The sequence below is a fragment of the Sorex araneus genome, chromosome 2 (assembly GCF_027595985.1).
Source record: "Sorex araneus isolate mSorAra2 chromosome 2, mSorAra2.pri, whole genome shotgun sequence".
Lineage (NCBI taxonomy): Eukaryota > Metazoa > Chordata > Mammalia > Eulipotyphla > Soricidae > Sorex > Sorex araneus.
Window position 1 is genome coordinate 238,250,799 of NC_073303.1, and position 17,337 is coordinate 238,268,135.

Consider the following 17,337-nt stretch of genomic DNA (forward strand, 5'->3'; position numbering starts at 1 on the left):
CTCCCACATGCTGTGCTGTTTGCTGGACTTGCTAAGCCCAGCAACCACAACCCCCTGCAACAGCTCCACATTCAGGTAAGCTCAAAAAAGTCCCCAACCCCTCCCAAGGACCCCTTCCGGATGCTGAGTGTACCGGGGCTGCCTGAGTGAAACTGGCCATAGTCAGATGGCCCAAAGGCATCCAGACACTGAGGGAAGGGCCCCGATGCTTCGAACAAAGGCATTTCAGAACATTCTGCATGCAGCGGAGCTGCTCTAGCCCAGCTGGCACCACTCCTGCCCCACCCAGGCCTGGCCACATGCTTGTCAAGAGGAGGACTCCAGGGCCCTTGCTGGTGACTTTCAGACACACCAGCATTTTGTAAGTGTGGGAGAGCAGAGGAAGAGCCAGTGCAGTCTGAGTTTCCAGCTGCGTCTCACTGTGGATGGCGGGGAGGACCCCAGCACCCCCACCTCACCTGCGCTCCAGGTGCTGGAGCAGCTGGAACTGAGCCAACCCCGACTGGGCACCCCACAACTCTGCTGTCCATGTGCAGATGACTGAAGCACCCCAAAGCCCTTGGCACAGCCACGTTGGAAAGAATTCTTGCCCTCCCAACACCCTGCTCTACGATCTGAGCACAGGGGGCCGCCTAAGCAGAGATGGTGTTGCCAAATGTCACCTGTGCCCATCTAGCCAGTCACAGGCTAGATGGGCACAGGTGACAAGGGAAGCTCCCCCGTGCCCTCCCATTATGGATGCCCTCTGAGCACCCGTGTGTCCAGTGAGGCAAACCGCTGGGCGGAACAGGTCTCACTCCCAACCCAACCTATCCCATCAAGTGGGTGCAGGTTTGAAAGATTAAAACCTCTTTGCAGAGCCGTTTCCAATCCCCCCTCATTGTCCCTGCACTCTTGTTGCACAAGTGCTGCTTGTGCTCTGTCCCCAGCATCACCCCATTGCAATATATTCAGGGGTATCCAAGGACTCCAGTGCGCTCACCAGTCATTTAAAGATGGCTTCAACTAACACCCAAGGACAGTAGAGACAATGATGTGGAGGATTACTCCACTAATACCCAGCAGTGCTCAGGTATTATGCCTCTTTTGTCTGAAGGATCACTCCTGACACTGCTCAGGGTCTTTAGCGGATGCTGGGTATTGAGTCAGAGTCCGTTGCATGCAAGGCACGTGCCCTATCATTTGTACTACTCTTGGGTACCACTGATGAAATCAGGTTTACCAAGATGGATTATTGTGAAGACGAGTGTGGTTCTGTATTCTCTGCAAGCCACCCTTTGCTCCCAGTTATATAAAATTCAGGGCTGGAGTAATACTGTGCTGGGGGAGAGGCAGCACTTGTCCTGAATGCAGCAGACCTGGATTCGATGTGTGGAATCCACCTAGTCCCTTGGTCCTAGAGTGATGGCTTAGAGCAGAGCTAGGAGTAAACCCTGAGCGCTGCCTACTGTGAACCCCTCTCCCTCGGAGAATTCTGAGTAGTGTCTTAGGTTCCCACCTGACCATGCTCTCAACCTAGAAAAAGTGTATGAGGAAACTGTGATTCTTCACATTCCCATTCGCACTTGGAGACCAGGAGCTGGAGGGATATTCTTTGTAATGGGCTGGGCATCTAGATTTCCCAGATTAAGTGAGTAGGGACACTGTTTTTATGGGCCACACCTGGTTCTGCACTCGTGGATCACTCCTTCTGTGGTTCTCATAGGGAGGGTGCCGGGGCTCGAACCTAGGTCAGCTGTGTGCAAGGTGTTAGGGTATGGAGTCGATAATTTCCCCGTCTCCAAATCAGCACAAAGAGTTAAGCCAGTAATGTAACACACAAGCGGAGTTTATAAGCCGGCTAGTTGTGGTCAAGCTTCTAGGTCCGCAGACCCAAGCAAGACTCCGAACAAGAGAAAAGCCGCAAATTGTATTGTCAGTGCTCACATCATAGCCTGTACTTATGAATTTTAACAAAAAAATAAGTGATAATGCAAGATTAATAATTCAGAAGAAAACATACTTTCAAATAGTAGAAACAGGCAGTTACAGATAGGTGATCTAGGCATGTTTTCAGAACATTCTGGCAGCTACCACCCTGCTTGTGTCTGGGTGGCTTTGATCGACAGTGAATAGAGGGTATGAAACTATTTGCCAGGCCATTTTCCAGCACAGTTGTTCTTCCCTTACAGATGCCCGGGAAGGGGGGGGGGGGAAGCGGAGTTTTAAGAAAAACAAAAAGGTTTAAGTAAAACGAAATGTGAAGCAGGAACCAGGCATGACGGAGGTGCTCCTGCCCTGCTCCGTGTCCAACAAAGAGGAGGCCTCCCAGCTGTGTTGTTGGATCTCACCAGCATCTAAGAGAGCCTGTATGGATGTTTTTCCAGACTTTTTGCTTTGTGCCATAAGCATTACTCCTCAAGTCTTAATCCTACCTGATAGCTGAAAGAACCTGGAAGGATGTGAGTCTGTGAAAGCGGAAAGGTGGGGCGCCAGGTAATCTAACATGCATGTGATTGGCCCTTTCTATCTCACCCGCCCTCACCGTCTTCCAATCAGAGGTAGAGAATAGGCGGTGGGGGCGGGGAGATAAACGCAAATGAAGAGGCAGCAGCCCCGAACTTGTTCTTGGCTCCCTGAGCTCTGCCAAGCGTGTCCCCTGGACCCACTGGGCCGCCAGCTCCTGGCAAGGAGAAATAAGGCTGACAGATTCCAGATTCCAGCCCTGCCGGGAGCGCGAATACGGTCTAGGCATTAGGCCAGGCGGCCAGGAAGAAGTAATCGGACCAGGTGAGGGTGGAGTCTGAGACTGGAAGGGGCGAGGGGAGGGATGAGGCATTAGACCAGGCAACCTGGAAGAAGTAATCAGGAGCAGGTGAGGGTGGAGTCTGGGAGTGGGAAATGAGGGAGAGGAGGAATGAGTGACATCATACCCGAGGCATCTGGACCCAACAACTGACCTGTTAAATGAAGTTCCTTTTTTTTTTTTTTTTGGAGCTGGAGTGATAGCACAGCGGGTAGGGCGTTTGCTTTGCACGCGGCCGATCCAGGTTCGATTCCCAGCATCCCATATGGCCCCCTAAGCACCGCCAGGGGTAGTTCCTGAGTGCAGAGCCAGGAGTGACCCCTGTGCATCCCTGCGTGTGACCCAAAAAGCAAAATAAATAAATAAATAAATAAATGAAGTTCCTTTTTTTTTTTTTTTTTCTTTTGTGGCTCACACCCAGCGATGCTTAGGCATCATTCAGAAATTACTGCTTGCGGTGCTGAGGGGCTATCAGGGATGCTGGTTATTGAACCTGGGTCAGGCGAACACAAGGTAAAACGCCCCACCCGCTGTGCTGTTGCTACAGCCCCTTAATGAACTTTCCTATTTTTTGAGGGGAGGTCACACCCAGCAATGCTCAGAGCTTCTCCCTGACTCTAGTTCCGGATCACTTCTGGCAGTGCTGTGGGGACCCAGTGGGGTGATGGGAATCGAACCTGTGTCATTTGTCTGCAAGACAAATTGAATTTGTTTCAGGAAACCTAAGAGTGAACAATGTTTTTTTGGTTTGTTTCATTTGTTTGGGTCACACCTGGTAATACACAGAGTTTACTCTTGGCTCTTTACTCAGGAATTACTACTGGTGGTGCTCAGGTGATTTATAGGACGTGGGAATCAAACTGGTGGCCACGCCCTCCTCATTCTACTGTTGCTCAGGCCTCATGAACTTTTTTTCTCTTGTAGGGTCACACCCGGCGATTCACAGGGGTTACTCCTGGTGCTGCACTCAGAAATTACTCCTGGTGGTGCTGTGGTACCATATGGGATGATATTAATCGAACCCAGGTTGGCCACGTGCAAGGCGAACACCCTAGCAGCTGTGGTATCGCTATGGCCCAAAATTCATGAACTTTTAAGCATCTGAACTTTGTCTGCATATCAGTTCTGAAGAATCCACCCACTCTGGAGTTAGTCTGCCAGGGCACTAACATGCTTGTTATTTTTGTTGCAGTAAATCCGGAAGGTTCCTCACGTAGCTTCTCATATGCCCAGATCCGCTGTTCCTTGACTTCCCAGCGGCTCAAGTAAGATGGTGAGTTTGGGCTCCTGGCTTTGCACTCAGCAGTTACTCCTGGCGGGGGTCAGGGGAACTATATGGGATTCTGGGAATTGAACCCAGGTCAGCTGCATGCAAGGTGAATACCCTACCCAATGTAATATATCTCCAACCCCTAGAAGCATCTCTTCTGCATCACTCTATAACAGGAAACTTGCTCAAGGTCTTGGTAATGTGAAGTGGGTTTCCCCACGTGATGCAGTTACGTCACCCACCATTTCTTGGGCGTGAATGGGAAGAGCTAGTCACAAGGTCACTGTCAGTTTTCACATTCTTCGAAAAAGATTTTCTTTGTCACTCCCCACTTTTGCTTTTGGGGTCACATGCAGAGATGCTGAGAACTGACTCCTCATTCTGCATTCAAGGATCACTCCTAGCAATGATCGGGGACCTTTAAAGGATGCCAGAGATCAAATATACATCCACCACATGCAAGGCAAGTGTTGTCTCTGCTGTGCTTTGCTTCAGGCTCGTCCCTTTGTCACGCTTTTCAAAAGACCCCTCAGAGTTTCCATATGGGTCTAGGCCCGGTGCTATCATGGTTCGTGGCTCCCAGCAGTTGCCATGAGCTCTGCGTTATGCACGCATCCTGGTGTTCCCTGTGGAGATCCTGACGGTTTAAAGTAGATTAAAGTATAACCCAGGATCCTAAAGTCGCCCCTCTGAGTCCCACTGCCCCCCCCCCCCCCGGGGTGCAGAGGGGGCCTGGCTGATTGAAATCTTTGTGTGTTTCAGGAGTCAGTATCCTTTGAGGACGTGGCCGTGAACTTCACCCAGGCCGAATGGGCTCTGGTAAATCCTGATCAGAGATGCCTGTACAGAGATGTGATGCTGGAGACCTGCAGGCACCTGGCCTTCGTGGGTAAGGTTCAGTCGCGACCCTTTCTTACAGCTCAGGGCACAGAGCCCGCTGCCCACATTCTCTGGGGCCATAGTACAGGTCTGCAGGGGAAAAGGGGCCTGTCTGCGCGTTCCCCCGGAGATCTCTCCGGCCCGCGGAGAGACAACAGTGGAAAGCGCTCCTAATTGGGTGGGTTCTGTGAGCGGTTCCGACCTGAAATAAAACTAGTGAGGATAATAAATAGGGGGCCCAAGACGACACATGCCGATCAAGGGCAACTTTATTAACTGCCACGCTGGTTTTATACTTTTCTTAGCAGGGGGTTGGTACATAAGTTGTCAATCATCAGGGAAGTGTCTTCTCAGACCAAATAAGGAAAGGTTTGGGGTGTATTAGGTGGGCTTACAACATTCTTCAAGAGTAGATTGAGAAATAGTGGGGAGGGGAAGGCAAGGGTCTATCTGGCAGGAGCATCTGGCAGGAGGAATGCACAAGGTAGAGGAAGGCATCCTACTTAGGGGCTTAATGGCGTCTCTTAGTTAACTGCCCTGGGCTACTTTTACCTCTTGAGTTTGGCTATTTCCTTTGTCACAAGGGCACCTGTGCCTCAGGTCAAGCAAAGCTGGTAATGGAATTTTCTGGTTTGTCCAGGGTAAAGGTTTCGGGGTCCTCTTTTGTTCAGGGTCCTGAGCAGTCCCCAACACCTGTCTATAGGCACTGTAGCCCAGGCTCGGAGCATTCCTGGGCAGGAGACAGATTCTAACTGACTTTTCTCTGATTTGGGGCCAAGGCGAGATGCAGCGAGGTGTCAGGGCCACTGCCAGCAACTCGGCTTTTGCTGTGACCCTATTGTTGCTGGTTGGTCCCCCGTTGATCAGGGGCCCAGGGCTGAACCCCGCAGTGCTGGATGAGGGAGCTGGTGCCCACGATTATATTCGGGGCCAGGAGCATGCCAGGCCCGTGCTTCCTTGGAGATTCTTCCTGGGGACACGGGGCCCACACCCGGAGGTTCTCGGGGCGGACTCCTGACTCTATTCTCAGGATCACTCTTGTTCATTCTCATGGGGTGCGAGAATCTGACCCACTTCATTCAAGGCAGCTGCTTCCATGTCTGTTGAAGCAAACCAGCAGCATAAGTCCAATTCCAGTTCTTTTTTGTTCCTGCAGAGCATCTTTTTTCTTTGACATACAGACCTGGTGATGCTCAGGGCCGATGCTTTGCATTGCTTGGAGGAATCCATTGGGTGCTGGGGAGTGATCCGGGTCAGTTGTGTCCGAGGCAAGTGCCATCCCAGCTTTCCTATTCCTCTGCCCCTCCCCAGATTCTCCATTTGGGACTAAATTTTCTTCCTGCTTGTTGCAGAGGGTTTCTCTCCAGGAAAAGACAGTGGTACTCTTGGGCATGTCTTGGAGAATAAGTTGTTCAGTGAAGACTGCACTGTGGAGTACATGAGCAATAATTCCTGCAATCGTTTCGGAGAGAAGCAGATGTACCCTAATGTTAGTGACCAGCACCAGACTCAGAAGCGGCAACGTAAGTGAGTGGAATGGCTGAGGGGGGAGGAGAGGAGGGTGTTGTTGACCCAGTGGGAGACAGATCTTGGGAGTCTCCAGTATCTTTGGAAGTAAAACCAGTGTGTCAATCTAGTGCAGGACTGATTAGTGTCACCTTCAGATTCTTCACCCTCAAGGGCCACTTTCATTTACCACACCCATGATGAGCATGGCTGACTCCTGGCTCTGCACTCACAATCTCTCCTGGCAGCCCTTTGGGGTCCAAATTGCCCTGAGTCATGTAAGGTGAGGATCCTGCGGGCAAGGCTGGCAACCTCCAGTGCCTTCGTAACACTCAGTACCCTTCTCGGAGAGAAGTCCCTTCTCCAACTCCCAACATGGCACCCCACTATTTACAGGCTTAAACAGGGCCCTTTATGTAATGTTTTGATGAATGTTGAATCAAGCATTTATTAAGAGGAATATCCAAAAAGCCCTATAGTCAGGCCTCACACTATAGTACAGTGCTTATTGTCTATTCTCTAGCATGGTTTTGGGTCTCCAAGTCTTGCTTCTGAGTGATTCCTGTGTCCAAAGCCAGGAGTAGACCCTGAGCACTGCACAGTGTGGCCCTATAGTAGGAGGGGAAAAAATCAACCCCAAACCAAAAAACCAAAATAAAACATGATCAAGGTACTGATTGATTGTTTATTCATTTATTATTTTATGTCTGAGCATTGCCTAGTCCTGACTCCTGGTCCTATGCTGAGGCGGCTTGGGGGACCTGATTGTGTGAGGGGATGGATCCGGGGCAGCTTCATGCATGGTCTCTGCCCTTTCGTTTTCCTGTGGCCTCAGACGTCAGGATGACCTTGGTTTTCTACTCATTTTGTCTCATCTATGGCAGAAACCTCTTGCCAAAGAGTCTCGGTTATAGTCATGAAGTTCTCGCACAAGCCAGAGGAACCTCGAAGCGGACTCAACATCTCTCTGCACCCCAGAGTCCTGCTGCTACTTCTTCTGCAAAATGTTCTTCTCCCCAAGACCCTCCAATACTTCCCCACGGCTCTCCTCCAGGTGACCTCGTTCAGGGAGGCATCAGCTGCCCGGTTGTAAATGGGACGTCCTCTCCCAACTTGGGGGCCTTAAGACAATGCTCTCTGCGGGGTGCTGGCACGTGGAGCCCAACATCCCAAGAATGCAGAGTGTGTGGGGAGACCTTCAGTGTCGCCGACCTGTTGATGTGTCACCTCAGGGAGCACCACGAGGAGATGCTGTATGTGTATGAGCTCTGTGGGAGGGACTTCCGATACCCCACGTACCTGCAGGCTCATAGCAGGATCCATGTTGACCTCAAGAAGGCCTTTAACTGCCCTGAGTGCGCACAGAGGTTTCAGTATCCCTGTATGCTGTGTACCCATGCTAAAGTGCACTCTGGGATGAGGCCTTTCGCCTGCGAGCAGTGTGGGAAACGCTTCAGGGCTTGTTTGGACCAGGATAAGCACAGCCGGACCCACACTGGAGTGAGGCCCTATGACTGCAAGCAGTGTGGGAAAAGCTTCAGGACCCGCTCGACTCTGCTTCAACATAACCTCATTCACACTGGGGAGAGGCCGTATGACTGCGAACAGTGTGGGAAAAGCTTCAGGACTCGCTCGAATCTGCAAAACCACCGCCGGACCCACACCTGGGAGAGGCTGTATGTCTGCGAGCACTGTGGGAAAAGCTTCAGTACTCGTTCGGTGCTGCATCAGCACAGCCGGATCCACACCGGGGAGAGGCCGTATAACTGCGAGCACTGTGGGAAAAGCTTCAGGTATCGCTCCAATCTGCATCACCATAGCCTGATTCACACTGGGGAGAGGCCATATGACTGTGAGCAGTGTGGGAAAAGCTTCGGGACTCGCTCGAAACTGCGTATGCACAGCCGGACACACACTGAGGAGAGGCCGTATGACTGTGAGCAATGTGGGAAAAGCTTCAGGACTCGCTTTACTCTGCTTCAGCACAACCTGATCCACACTGGGGAGAGGCCATATGACTGTGAGCAGTGTGGGAAAAGCTTTAGGACTCGCTGGAATCTGTGTCAGCACAGCTTGATCCACACCGGGGAGAAGCCGTATGACTGTGATCAGTGTGGGAAAAGCTTTAGGAGTTGTTCGGACTTGCGCAAGCACTACCGGACCCACACTGGGGAGAGGCCGTATTACTGTGAGCAGTGTGGGAAAAGCTTTAGGAGTTGTTCGGACCTGCGCAAGCACTGCCGCACCCACACTGGGGAGAGGCCGTATGACTGCCCCTAGTGCGGTGAGGCATTCTGGCGTAGCAACTCAAGGGCCGAGCACATGCGCATCCACAAGGGCGAGCGGCTCTACATATGCCCACTTTGTGGGAAAGGTTTCCGAAGCCCGGGCACCAACCAGAGCCAGCAGGTGACGCACACAATCCATAGTCGATTTCAGTGTCCTAAGTGCAATAAGGCGTAACACAATCACTCCTACTTCAGAGACCACCAGCAGACGCACAAGGCGACCCAGCCTCTCACCCGCGGGGACAGTGGCAGAGTTTTCAGCCACCCAAAAATCCTCTGCCAGCCCCTCAGGAGGCATGTCGAGGAGCAGCTGTTTGTGTGCCACAACTGGCAGGGTTTTGGCAGTGTTGCAACCCTGCACACGCCCGTCTGCTGAACTCACACTGGGGAGAACTGCTGGACGTATCTTCTGCCCTATGCCAGGATAGTCTCCTGGTTTTCTACCAACCTGTGGGGCAAGAAACCTTGGGGTTGCAAGAGGGTGTGTGGTGCAACTCTGTGCCTCAATTTCTTACCCCCCCTCCCAAAGCTCAGGGTAAAGCCATTTCTTTCTTAAATCATGTTGGGGCTACAATGATGATGCTCAGGAATGACTTGAGATTCTGTTCCCAGCAAGTTAATCCTGGTGGTTCTAGGGGATCCTGTGGGATGCCGGCATCAAAACCTGGGTCAGCCACATAGAAGTCCAGTGCCCTACCTGCTGTGCTATTGTGGTCATTTGGACAATAATCCTCCTAGCTGCTTATACCCATGCATCTACTTACCCTAGTGTGTGTATATATACAGATGTTAGTGACTCTACTATAAATGTCCGTTCATAATGAATATCAGTGTTTTCATTTCCCAGGGGAACCATCTTTGTTTATTCTCCCGACCCTGGAATTGGGAGAGTCTCCCTCCCTCGGAGCTAAGAGACCTTTCATTGTGCTCTGTGTGTTGAACATAGTGAAGGTTCCATGTATTAGAAATGGAGTGTGTCACTGTGCCATGAGGACATCTTGATCTCTTGGCAATTGTGGTAGGCGTTTGTTCATCGTAGGCAGAACAGTTGGAAGGGTGTTGGCCTAGAAACAGCCATCATGTTCTGTGTGAGTTTCCACCAAAGAACTTGCTCTCTGTCCCTTATTCCATGTAGTTCTCTAAACTGTGATAAATCCTTTTCACTTTTTCCAGAATGTTGACTAACTCAGTGACTTGTAGTGAAATTATGGGCACATTGATTTACATATAGGTTTGTGGGATTGGGAGGCCTGGATAAACCTGAGCCCAGATATTCTGATTAGGGTGGAGCAGCCTGACAAATGTCATTGAGAGCTGGGGTTTCTTATTTTTGAAGGGGAGGGTTTATAGACCTAATGTTTTAAGAGTAGCTCCTGCCTTGATGCTATATACACTTGTGGTGGGATGGGGGCCTTTATGGGATGCCAGGGATTAAACTGGCATCAGCCACGTGAAGGACAGGTTCTCTAACCACTGAATTTCCACCCCGTTCCCTGAGGTTTCTGAAAACAACTTTGAGGATTTTTTTTTTCAGGGATTGTGGGGGACGCACACCTGGCAATACTCAGAGATCACTCCTGACAGTGGTCAGGGAACCCTATGTGTGCCGGGGATGTAGCTTAGAAAGGCCGCCTGCCCGGCCAGTGCTCCTACACTGGCCTTTCTACCCAGTCCCGCTTTTTCCAATTCCTGTTGTGCCTATTGAGGGGTGATCCTGGGATGTTAAATGACCCCATCTTGCACTTTGGTCATGATGCTGCTGTTTCTCTGTCTTGTGGGGAGTCCAGACTCTGCTGGGTCTGGGTTTTTGGAGATAGGAACTTCCAGCCATTTCTAAAAGCCAGAGGAACCCAGCTTAAAAGATCTTTCTTTTAGGCTACACACAGCAGTGCTCAGGTATTGATCCTGGCTTTTTACTCAAAAATTTAGTGGGTGCTGGGGATTGAAACAGAGTCAGTTACATGCAAGGCAAGTTCCCCATCAGCAGAAATTGTGGGTGACTCCTCCCCAGGTAAATGTTTCCTTTTTTGTGTTCAAGAATATCATTATCCACTGGTGGAGTAATAGTACAGTATGGAAATCACTTGTTTTTCCCATGGCTGATCCGAGGTGGATTCCTGGTATCGCTTATGGTCTCTGAACACTGCCAGGAGTGATTTCCTTAGGGCAGAGCTAGGATGAATCCCAGAGCATCACTGAGTGAGGCCCCAAACAAAAATAAGAGAATATCACTATTCATATGTTTAAACTGAATGAGGGCAGTTCATCACAGCAGGAGTTGAGGTTTTATAAATGAAAAGCATTTTCAGGTACCTCTAGGGGAAAGTTAAAGAAAGAACCTTAGGCGTAGGGTGTAATATTTTCAAATCAAGTGATAATTAGTGAAGGGAAATAAGGGGAAATCATTTGGCATGAGAAGTGAGTGTGACCAAATCTCAGGTTTCCGTGAAAGAGTCCAACCTCTCTTGATTCAAAGATCGGAAAATAACTTTGGGAAATACCCCAAACTAGATGGTTAAAATAATGTTCCTGTGGGGCCAGTGCAAGTAAGACACTTTTCTTGCACATGGCTGACCTGGGTTCAAAGCCTGGCATCCCTCAGGATCCACGGAGCGTGTACAGAGTGATCCCTTTGTGCATAGCCAGGAGTCTGTCCTGAGTATTGCTGGGTGTGACCCCCAAATTTTTGCATCAGAGAAGAAACTTAATAAATTGATCTTGGGCTGGAACAGCAGGAAAGGCTTTTCGCCTACACAAGGCCGACATGCATTCAATCCCTGGCATCCTATTATGGTCCACAGAGCCCTGCCAGGAGTCAGCCCTGAGTTCAGAGGCAGAAGTCAGCCCTGGGCAAAGCCCGGTATGCCCTCACCCCACCCCAGATACTTTTAATTTTAAAAAACCCAACAAACTGAACTATTGAGTTTTTGCAGAAGTCATTCCAAGTAAACGAACCTTCTTGGAGATTCAGAATCCAGTTATAATGAAGATTGGATGTGAGGAGAGCAATTTCCTGCCTCTGCACCTTGTCATCACCGGCCATTCCGAGCTCCGGGACAAGGGGCCTTTCAGGCACTCACTGCGCCAAGATTTCTTTTCAGAGCCCTCTTTAAGTCTTTTTTCCTCAGGCTGTGGATGAAGGGATTCTGTATGGTGCTGACCACCGTGTAAATCACCGCGGTGATGTCGCTGGAGTGGGAGCTGTGGGAGGCGACATAACTCAGGTACATTCCCTGAGTTATGCCCATGCAGTAAAAGAGGGAGACCACGGACATGTGCGAGACGCAGGTGGAAAACGCCTTAGACTTGCCCCAATCCTAGCCATGCCGCTGATAGAGGAAACAATCTCAGTGTAGGAGGAAAAGATGCCTGTGATTGGTCTGCCGCCCTGCACCTCGATGATGGCGTATGGCATGATGTCATTCAGCAGAATGTCAGAACAAGCCTGTCAAGCCACTTGATTAATTTCACAGAAAAATGGGGGATTTCCAGGACCATGCAGAAGGACAGTCACAGCACCATGAAAGGTTGCAGTATGGAGTCCAGGGCACTCGTGAGCCTGTAGCCCACCGAGCTGGGGGATCATTATGACTGTATAGTGCAAGGTGTGGCAAATGTCCACAAAGTGGTCATCGGCCATAACGGTCAGAAAGAAGTCGTCCAAGAGATAGCACTGCTGGTAGGGCGTTTGCCTTGCACGAGGCCGACCCGGGTTCAAATCCCAGCATCCCATATGGTCCCCTGAGCAGCGCCAAAAGTAATTCCTGAGTGCAGAGCCAGGAGTGACCCCTGTGCATCGCCGGGTGTGACCCAAAAAGCAAAAAAAAAAAAAAAAAAAAGAAGTCGTCCAGTATGGGAAAGATGATTACAAAATGCATGGGTGATGCTGCCCTTGTGAGAGATGGCTTGGCTTTTTGTATGTATGTTCTGTAGCATCTTGAGGATGGTGGTATAGATGAAGCAGATGTCCACAGGTTGGAGAGAAAGTAATACATGGGGTGGTTTGGAGTCAGAAATCTAATGCATATAACGGATGCATTATTGCCAAAAGCTGCATGATTGATATTCAGCAATACAATGATTGATTGCCCATCCCTCTACCAGTGCAAACTTTCCACCTCCAATATTCCCATTATCCCCTCTGTTTCCTTTTCAGTCTTACCCTGACTCTACGGCAGATAATTGTTCAGATACTCTCCATAGTTTTGGGCATTATATTCTGCATGGATATTCCCACCACCTCAAGTCTGCCTTCTAAGGTCAGATGCTAGATCATCTATTTTCCATTGTTCACTTTACATATCAGGAAAGGTCACGTGGCTGCTTATGCGGCTGTGTGATTCGGAGAAATAATCCTGGGCCCCACATACCGGAGCCATGCTTGTCGAAGCTCATGGTTGCTGGGATTCCATCTGGAGAAGGCAGGGAGACTGCACCTGCTCCATCTGGAGCACCTCAGTCATATCAGCTCAGTTTGGGCCCCGGAGCATTCTCTGATCCCATCACCTGCCCTCTAAGAGCTCCAGCGGTCGCCATTTTATAGAAGCCATCGAGAAGGACCAGCTCCCATGTGACCTCGATCCAGAGACACACACAGGAATCTCGGACACGAGCAACCTGCAGCAGCAATTTCTTCAGACCCTAATTATTAAAATCGTGGAATTCCTGAAGCATGTGGCCCCTCTCATAGCTGCGCGACATTATATTTTATCCATAACAAGCAAGACAAAACACATTGTCTAGCAATTGTATTTTCAGTAGATATAAGGGGAGGTAGAAGTGGTCTCGAAATATTGAAGGTAATTAAAGTAGAGAAAGAATATCTTGCAAATTGTCTGCCACACAAGCAGGGGGAGGTATGGAAAGTGAGGGGGGTGGGGAATACTGGGGATTTTGGTGGTGGAAAATGTGCACTGGAGAAGGACTGGGTGTTGGATGGCCGTATGATCAAAGTTCAAACATGAAATTTTTGTTACTGTATGTCACAGCGAATTAATTCAAAAATAGAAATAAAAAAAGAATGGTTTAGAGAGAAGCACGCGCTAGGGAGAGAGCACATGCATCTGCAGAGGGAAAGAGGCGCAGCAGGATCACCACGATGTCCAACGGGGACACGCTGGACTTGCACTCATCGACCATGTTTCGATCCTGGGCCCCCCATATGTCCCCTGACCCTGCTAGGAGTCATCCATGAGCACTGCCAGGTATTCAAAAAGAATAATAAGTGCAAATGGGAGGAAGAGCCGGGGCTTGCCGGCTCTTGCCCAGGTGCCCTGCTGCCCCATACTCCTGCCCAGACACAGGCAGTTCTCCTAAGAGGACGTAGAAGGTGTCCCAGTAAGCGGCGTGCAGCTGACCTTCCTGTCCCTTTTGAGCACTGGTGCCAGGCAGACCTTCACCTGCCTGAGCCAGAACTCGGCCGCTGGGCTGTACGCTGCCTCGTGTGTGTGGGGGGTGCAGGGCCCCCACGCTGTGCTTGCAGGGGGCTGCAGGCCAAGAGTTGGGCCTCACCCAGATGACAGCTGCCTCCCTCCACCCCCCCCCCCGAGGGCTGCCAGGTCCTTGGAACAGGAAATGAAAGAGCATAGGTGGGTCCCCCCGCCCCTACAGTTCTGGAAGGGCCAGGCCGAGACCCTGCTGGAATCCTCACCACCCAGGGACACGTCCTGCAGCTGCTCGAAGTGACAGGCACCTGCTTCGGACAGTCCAACCAGAAGTTCGGCTTCCAGTGGGGCCAGTCTGCTTCAGTAGCTGAGAGTCTCGGCAGTCGTGGGAGGGGGGACAGACGGGAAGACCCCACGGGGGCACAAATGGTGCTGAGGCCTCCAGCCGCCCTATTTATCTTCTGCAACTGCCTCAAGTTCAGAGAATCGGAATCTTCTTCCTTCGTCAGCCCCATGGAAACTCCACACCTCTCTCCTCCCTTCTTGGGGGGGGCACAGCTAAAGTTTAGCTGGATGTTTTGCACCCCTAAACCCCATACGCAGGATTCCAGCTCGGAGCTGACACAGGGTCCCCCAAACCTGCTTCCCTGTCCTGTCCCCCCAAAACTCTGGTACTTCCGGACCGCCTTGTTGACCACTGGATTCCCTCCTGGTCAGCCCGAGATGGCTGGAGGCTTCCCCTGACATTTAGGGGAGCAGAGCAGCTCGGGTTCCCCAAGTGTCGGAACCAAAGTCGAACTCCAGAAGTAACTGGGGAACCCTGCGGAGCTCTGTGCCCCCTCCCCCACCACCTCAGCCCCATTCCAGATGGAATGCCTCTGCCTCTGCCATTGCCCCACCTCTGCCTCTAACCCCTACTCTGAGTCACCCAGCCAGATAAGGAGATGTGTCCTGGGGAGTGGAGTGGAGGTTGTCAATTGATCCTGGATTCCACGTGGCACTATCATTCGCAAGGGATCCCTGGGCCAAGAGAAGGGCTCCTCTGGTGGATTCAACTCACTCACACCTACCAAGAGCTGGAAGGGAAGAGAGTGTCCAGCATCTTCCAGTCCTGCCCACGCCTTGCTGGTCAGAGAATAAACTGGTGAACTGTGTCCGGGTGTCTGTGCTGCCTGGGGCTCACCCCACTCACTCTCTGAATGGAGGGACACCCAGTGAGCAGTGCTCCAGAGCCAGCTGCCAGAGAGAGAACAGGCTGACACAGGAGAGGCTGTGTCCTGCTGCAGGACCATCCCTCCAAACCAACTGGTCACAAGGTCTCCAACCCCTCATCCCCACACCCCAGCACCCCACATTTCTGAGGATGTCATCTCCTTCCTGAGAATTTTGGGGTTCCTCGACATATGAGAAGTCCGAGGCCCTTTGTTCTCCATGGAGGAGGATGACAGAGGCCAGATTCAACTCCAGCATCTCCAGATGTCTGGGGTGACGGTGACAGTGGTCAGAGGAACTGGGAGTGGGTTGAGAAGAATTTTAATTAACACAGTAATAATGAGCCTAAGACTGGGCAATCTCCTTCCATGGAAATTCTAAAAATACTATTTCTGCCTGCCGAGGATAAAGATGCTCAGGGATTACTCCAGGATCTACACTAAGGAATGACTCCTGGCAGTGCTTGGGTACCCTATGGGATGGCTGGGATTGAACACGGGTCTGCTGCATGCAAGGCAAATGGCCTACTCACTCTACTAGAGCTCTGGCACCGAGGATTTTTTTTGGTGGGGGGAGGGTGTGGACCCGCAGGGTTCAGTGAACCATTGAGTACTTGGCATTGAACCTTCTCGGCCACGATCAGGGCCAGATTATTTTGTTGTTGTTCTCTTTGCTTTGAACAAGAAGAGTTCTGAACCCACTTTGCTCTGTCTGACCCAGCTCTTTGGAAAGATTTCCTGTTATGTTCAACCCCACATGCTGTCTTCCCATGTTCTGAGGGTGACCCAACCATCTTCTACAAGGAAGAGGGAGCATGGATACAGCAAGATACAGCTCAGAACACACCAAGTTGGGGTGAGGGAATCTGCCATTAAGGTTCTGATGCTGTCTTGCTTTTATTTGCTTTGTTCAAGGTTTGGGGTACACAAATCCACAAACACTCAGGGGTTCTCTTGACTCTGACTCAGGAATCACTCTGGCATGATGGTGGGACTATAAGGAGAACCAAAGAAAGAACCAGAGTCATGTGACTGCAAGCAAGAGCCTTAAGAGCTCTGCTACCACTGCATTGTCCCAAGCGACTTGCTTGAACCTTAATGATGCTCTACTTGACAATGAAGCAAAGAAAAGGCTTAAGGAAATCTTGAGTGTGGGAAAATTCGGGCTGCGGTAGTTCTGGTGAAATGCCACAAGATGGCGCTGTGGGTGTTCCGGTCCCTCCCCAGGTTCCTTTCTCTAAGAATTTTCCACCCTTGGCTTTGCTTCAATGTTCAGTACGTGGTCGTTAAGGATCCAGCACACAGCCTAGGGTCATGGATCGAATACTGACCCGGGAAGGTGCCTGCCATGTATAGGGTAACCCGGGGTTTATCCCAGTAGCCCATACGCTCCCCAAGCACCATCAGGCGTGATTCCTTAGTGCAAGGTGAGGGCTAACCCCCAAATATCGCCGGGTGTGGTCCCCGAAACAAACAAAAGCCTTTCACGGCGGATTCCTTCACGCCAAGCTTTGGGGTGCTGAGCTGAGTCTTGCTTCCACCACCTTCCTCAGGGAAAACCGCGAATGTGTGGGGATGACCGGTACAGGAAACGTTCGCGTCCTGGGGCTTAGAGGGAGAGATTCTACTGCAGCCAAAGCACGTGCCACGATGCTGGGTTCAATCCCTGACACCCGGGTGGCCCCATGCGAGGCAAGCATTCTCGATGCTCGGCTACCACTGCACGGCCTGAGCGGCCTGCTTGATCCTAGTGACCTGCAGGTTAACATGGAAACAAACCCAGGGGCTGGGAATCTTGAGCTCAGGAAAGTCAGACCATGGCTCTTCCGCCTATGCACCACGAGAGGGCGCTGTGGAGCGTTTCTGCGCCTCCCAGGAGCGTTTTCAAAGAAATGTCCACCGCACCCTGGTCCTGACCTCCCTCCACAACTCTCTATAGTTACCAGGACCCTCAGAATTTCTGCATAAGAAAACAAGAAAGAATTTCTGCGTAGTGGAGCCACATCCTCGTCCC

The 17,337-nt window shown here is 51.0% G+C and overlaps 2 protein-coding genes across 2 annotated transcripts; both read left to right on the plus strand.

Moving 5' to 3' along the window:
• The first annotated feature begins 4,014 nt into the window (after positions 1–4,014).
• LOC101542791 (zinc finger protein 77-like) lies at positions 4,015–7,533 on the plus strand. Its single transcript, XM_055124671.1, has 4 exons — positions 4,015–4,058; positions 4,818–4,944; positions 6,287–6,457; positions 7,325–7,533. The coding sequence occupies exons 1-4, from the start codon at positions 4,056–4,058 to the stop codon at positions 7,531–7,533; spliced, it is 510 nt and encodes a 169-aa protein (XP_054980646.1). The 5' UTR covers positions 4,015–4,055.
• A 125-nt stretch (positions 7,534–7,658) lies between these two features.
• LOC129401801 (zinc finger protein 501-like) lies at positions 7,659–9,523 on the plus strand. Its single transcript, XM_055124672.1, is given in 1 exon segment — positions 7,659–9,523. A coding segment is annotated over 1 exon segment (1,245 nt). The 3' UTR covers positions 8,904–9,523.
• The last annotated feature ends 7,814 nt before the right edge of the window (positions 9,524–17,337 follow it).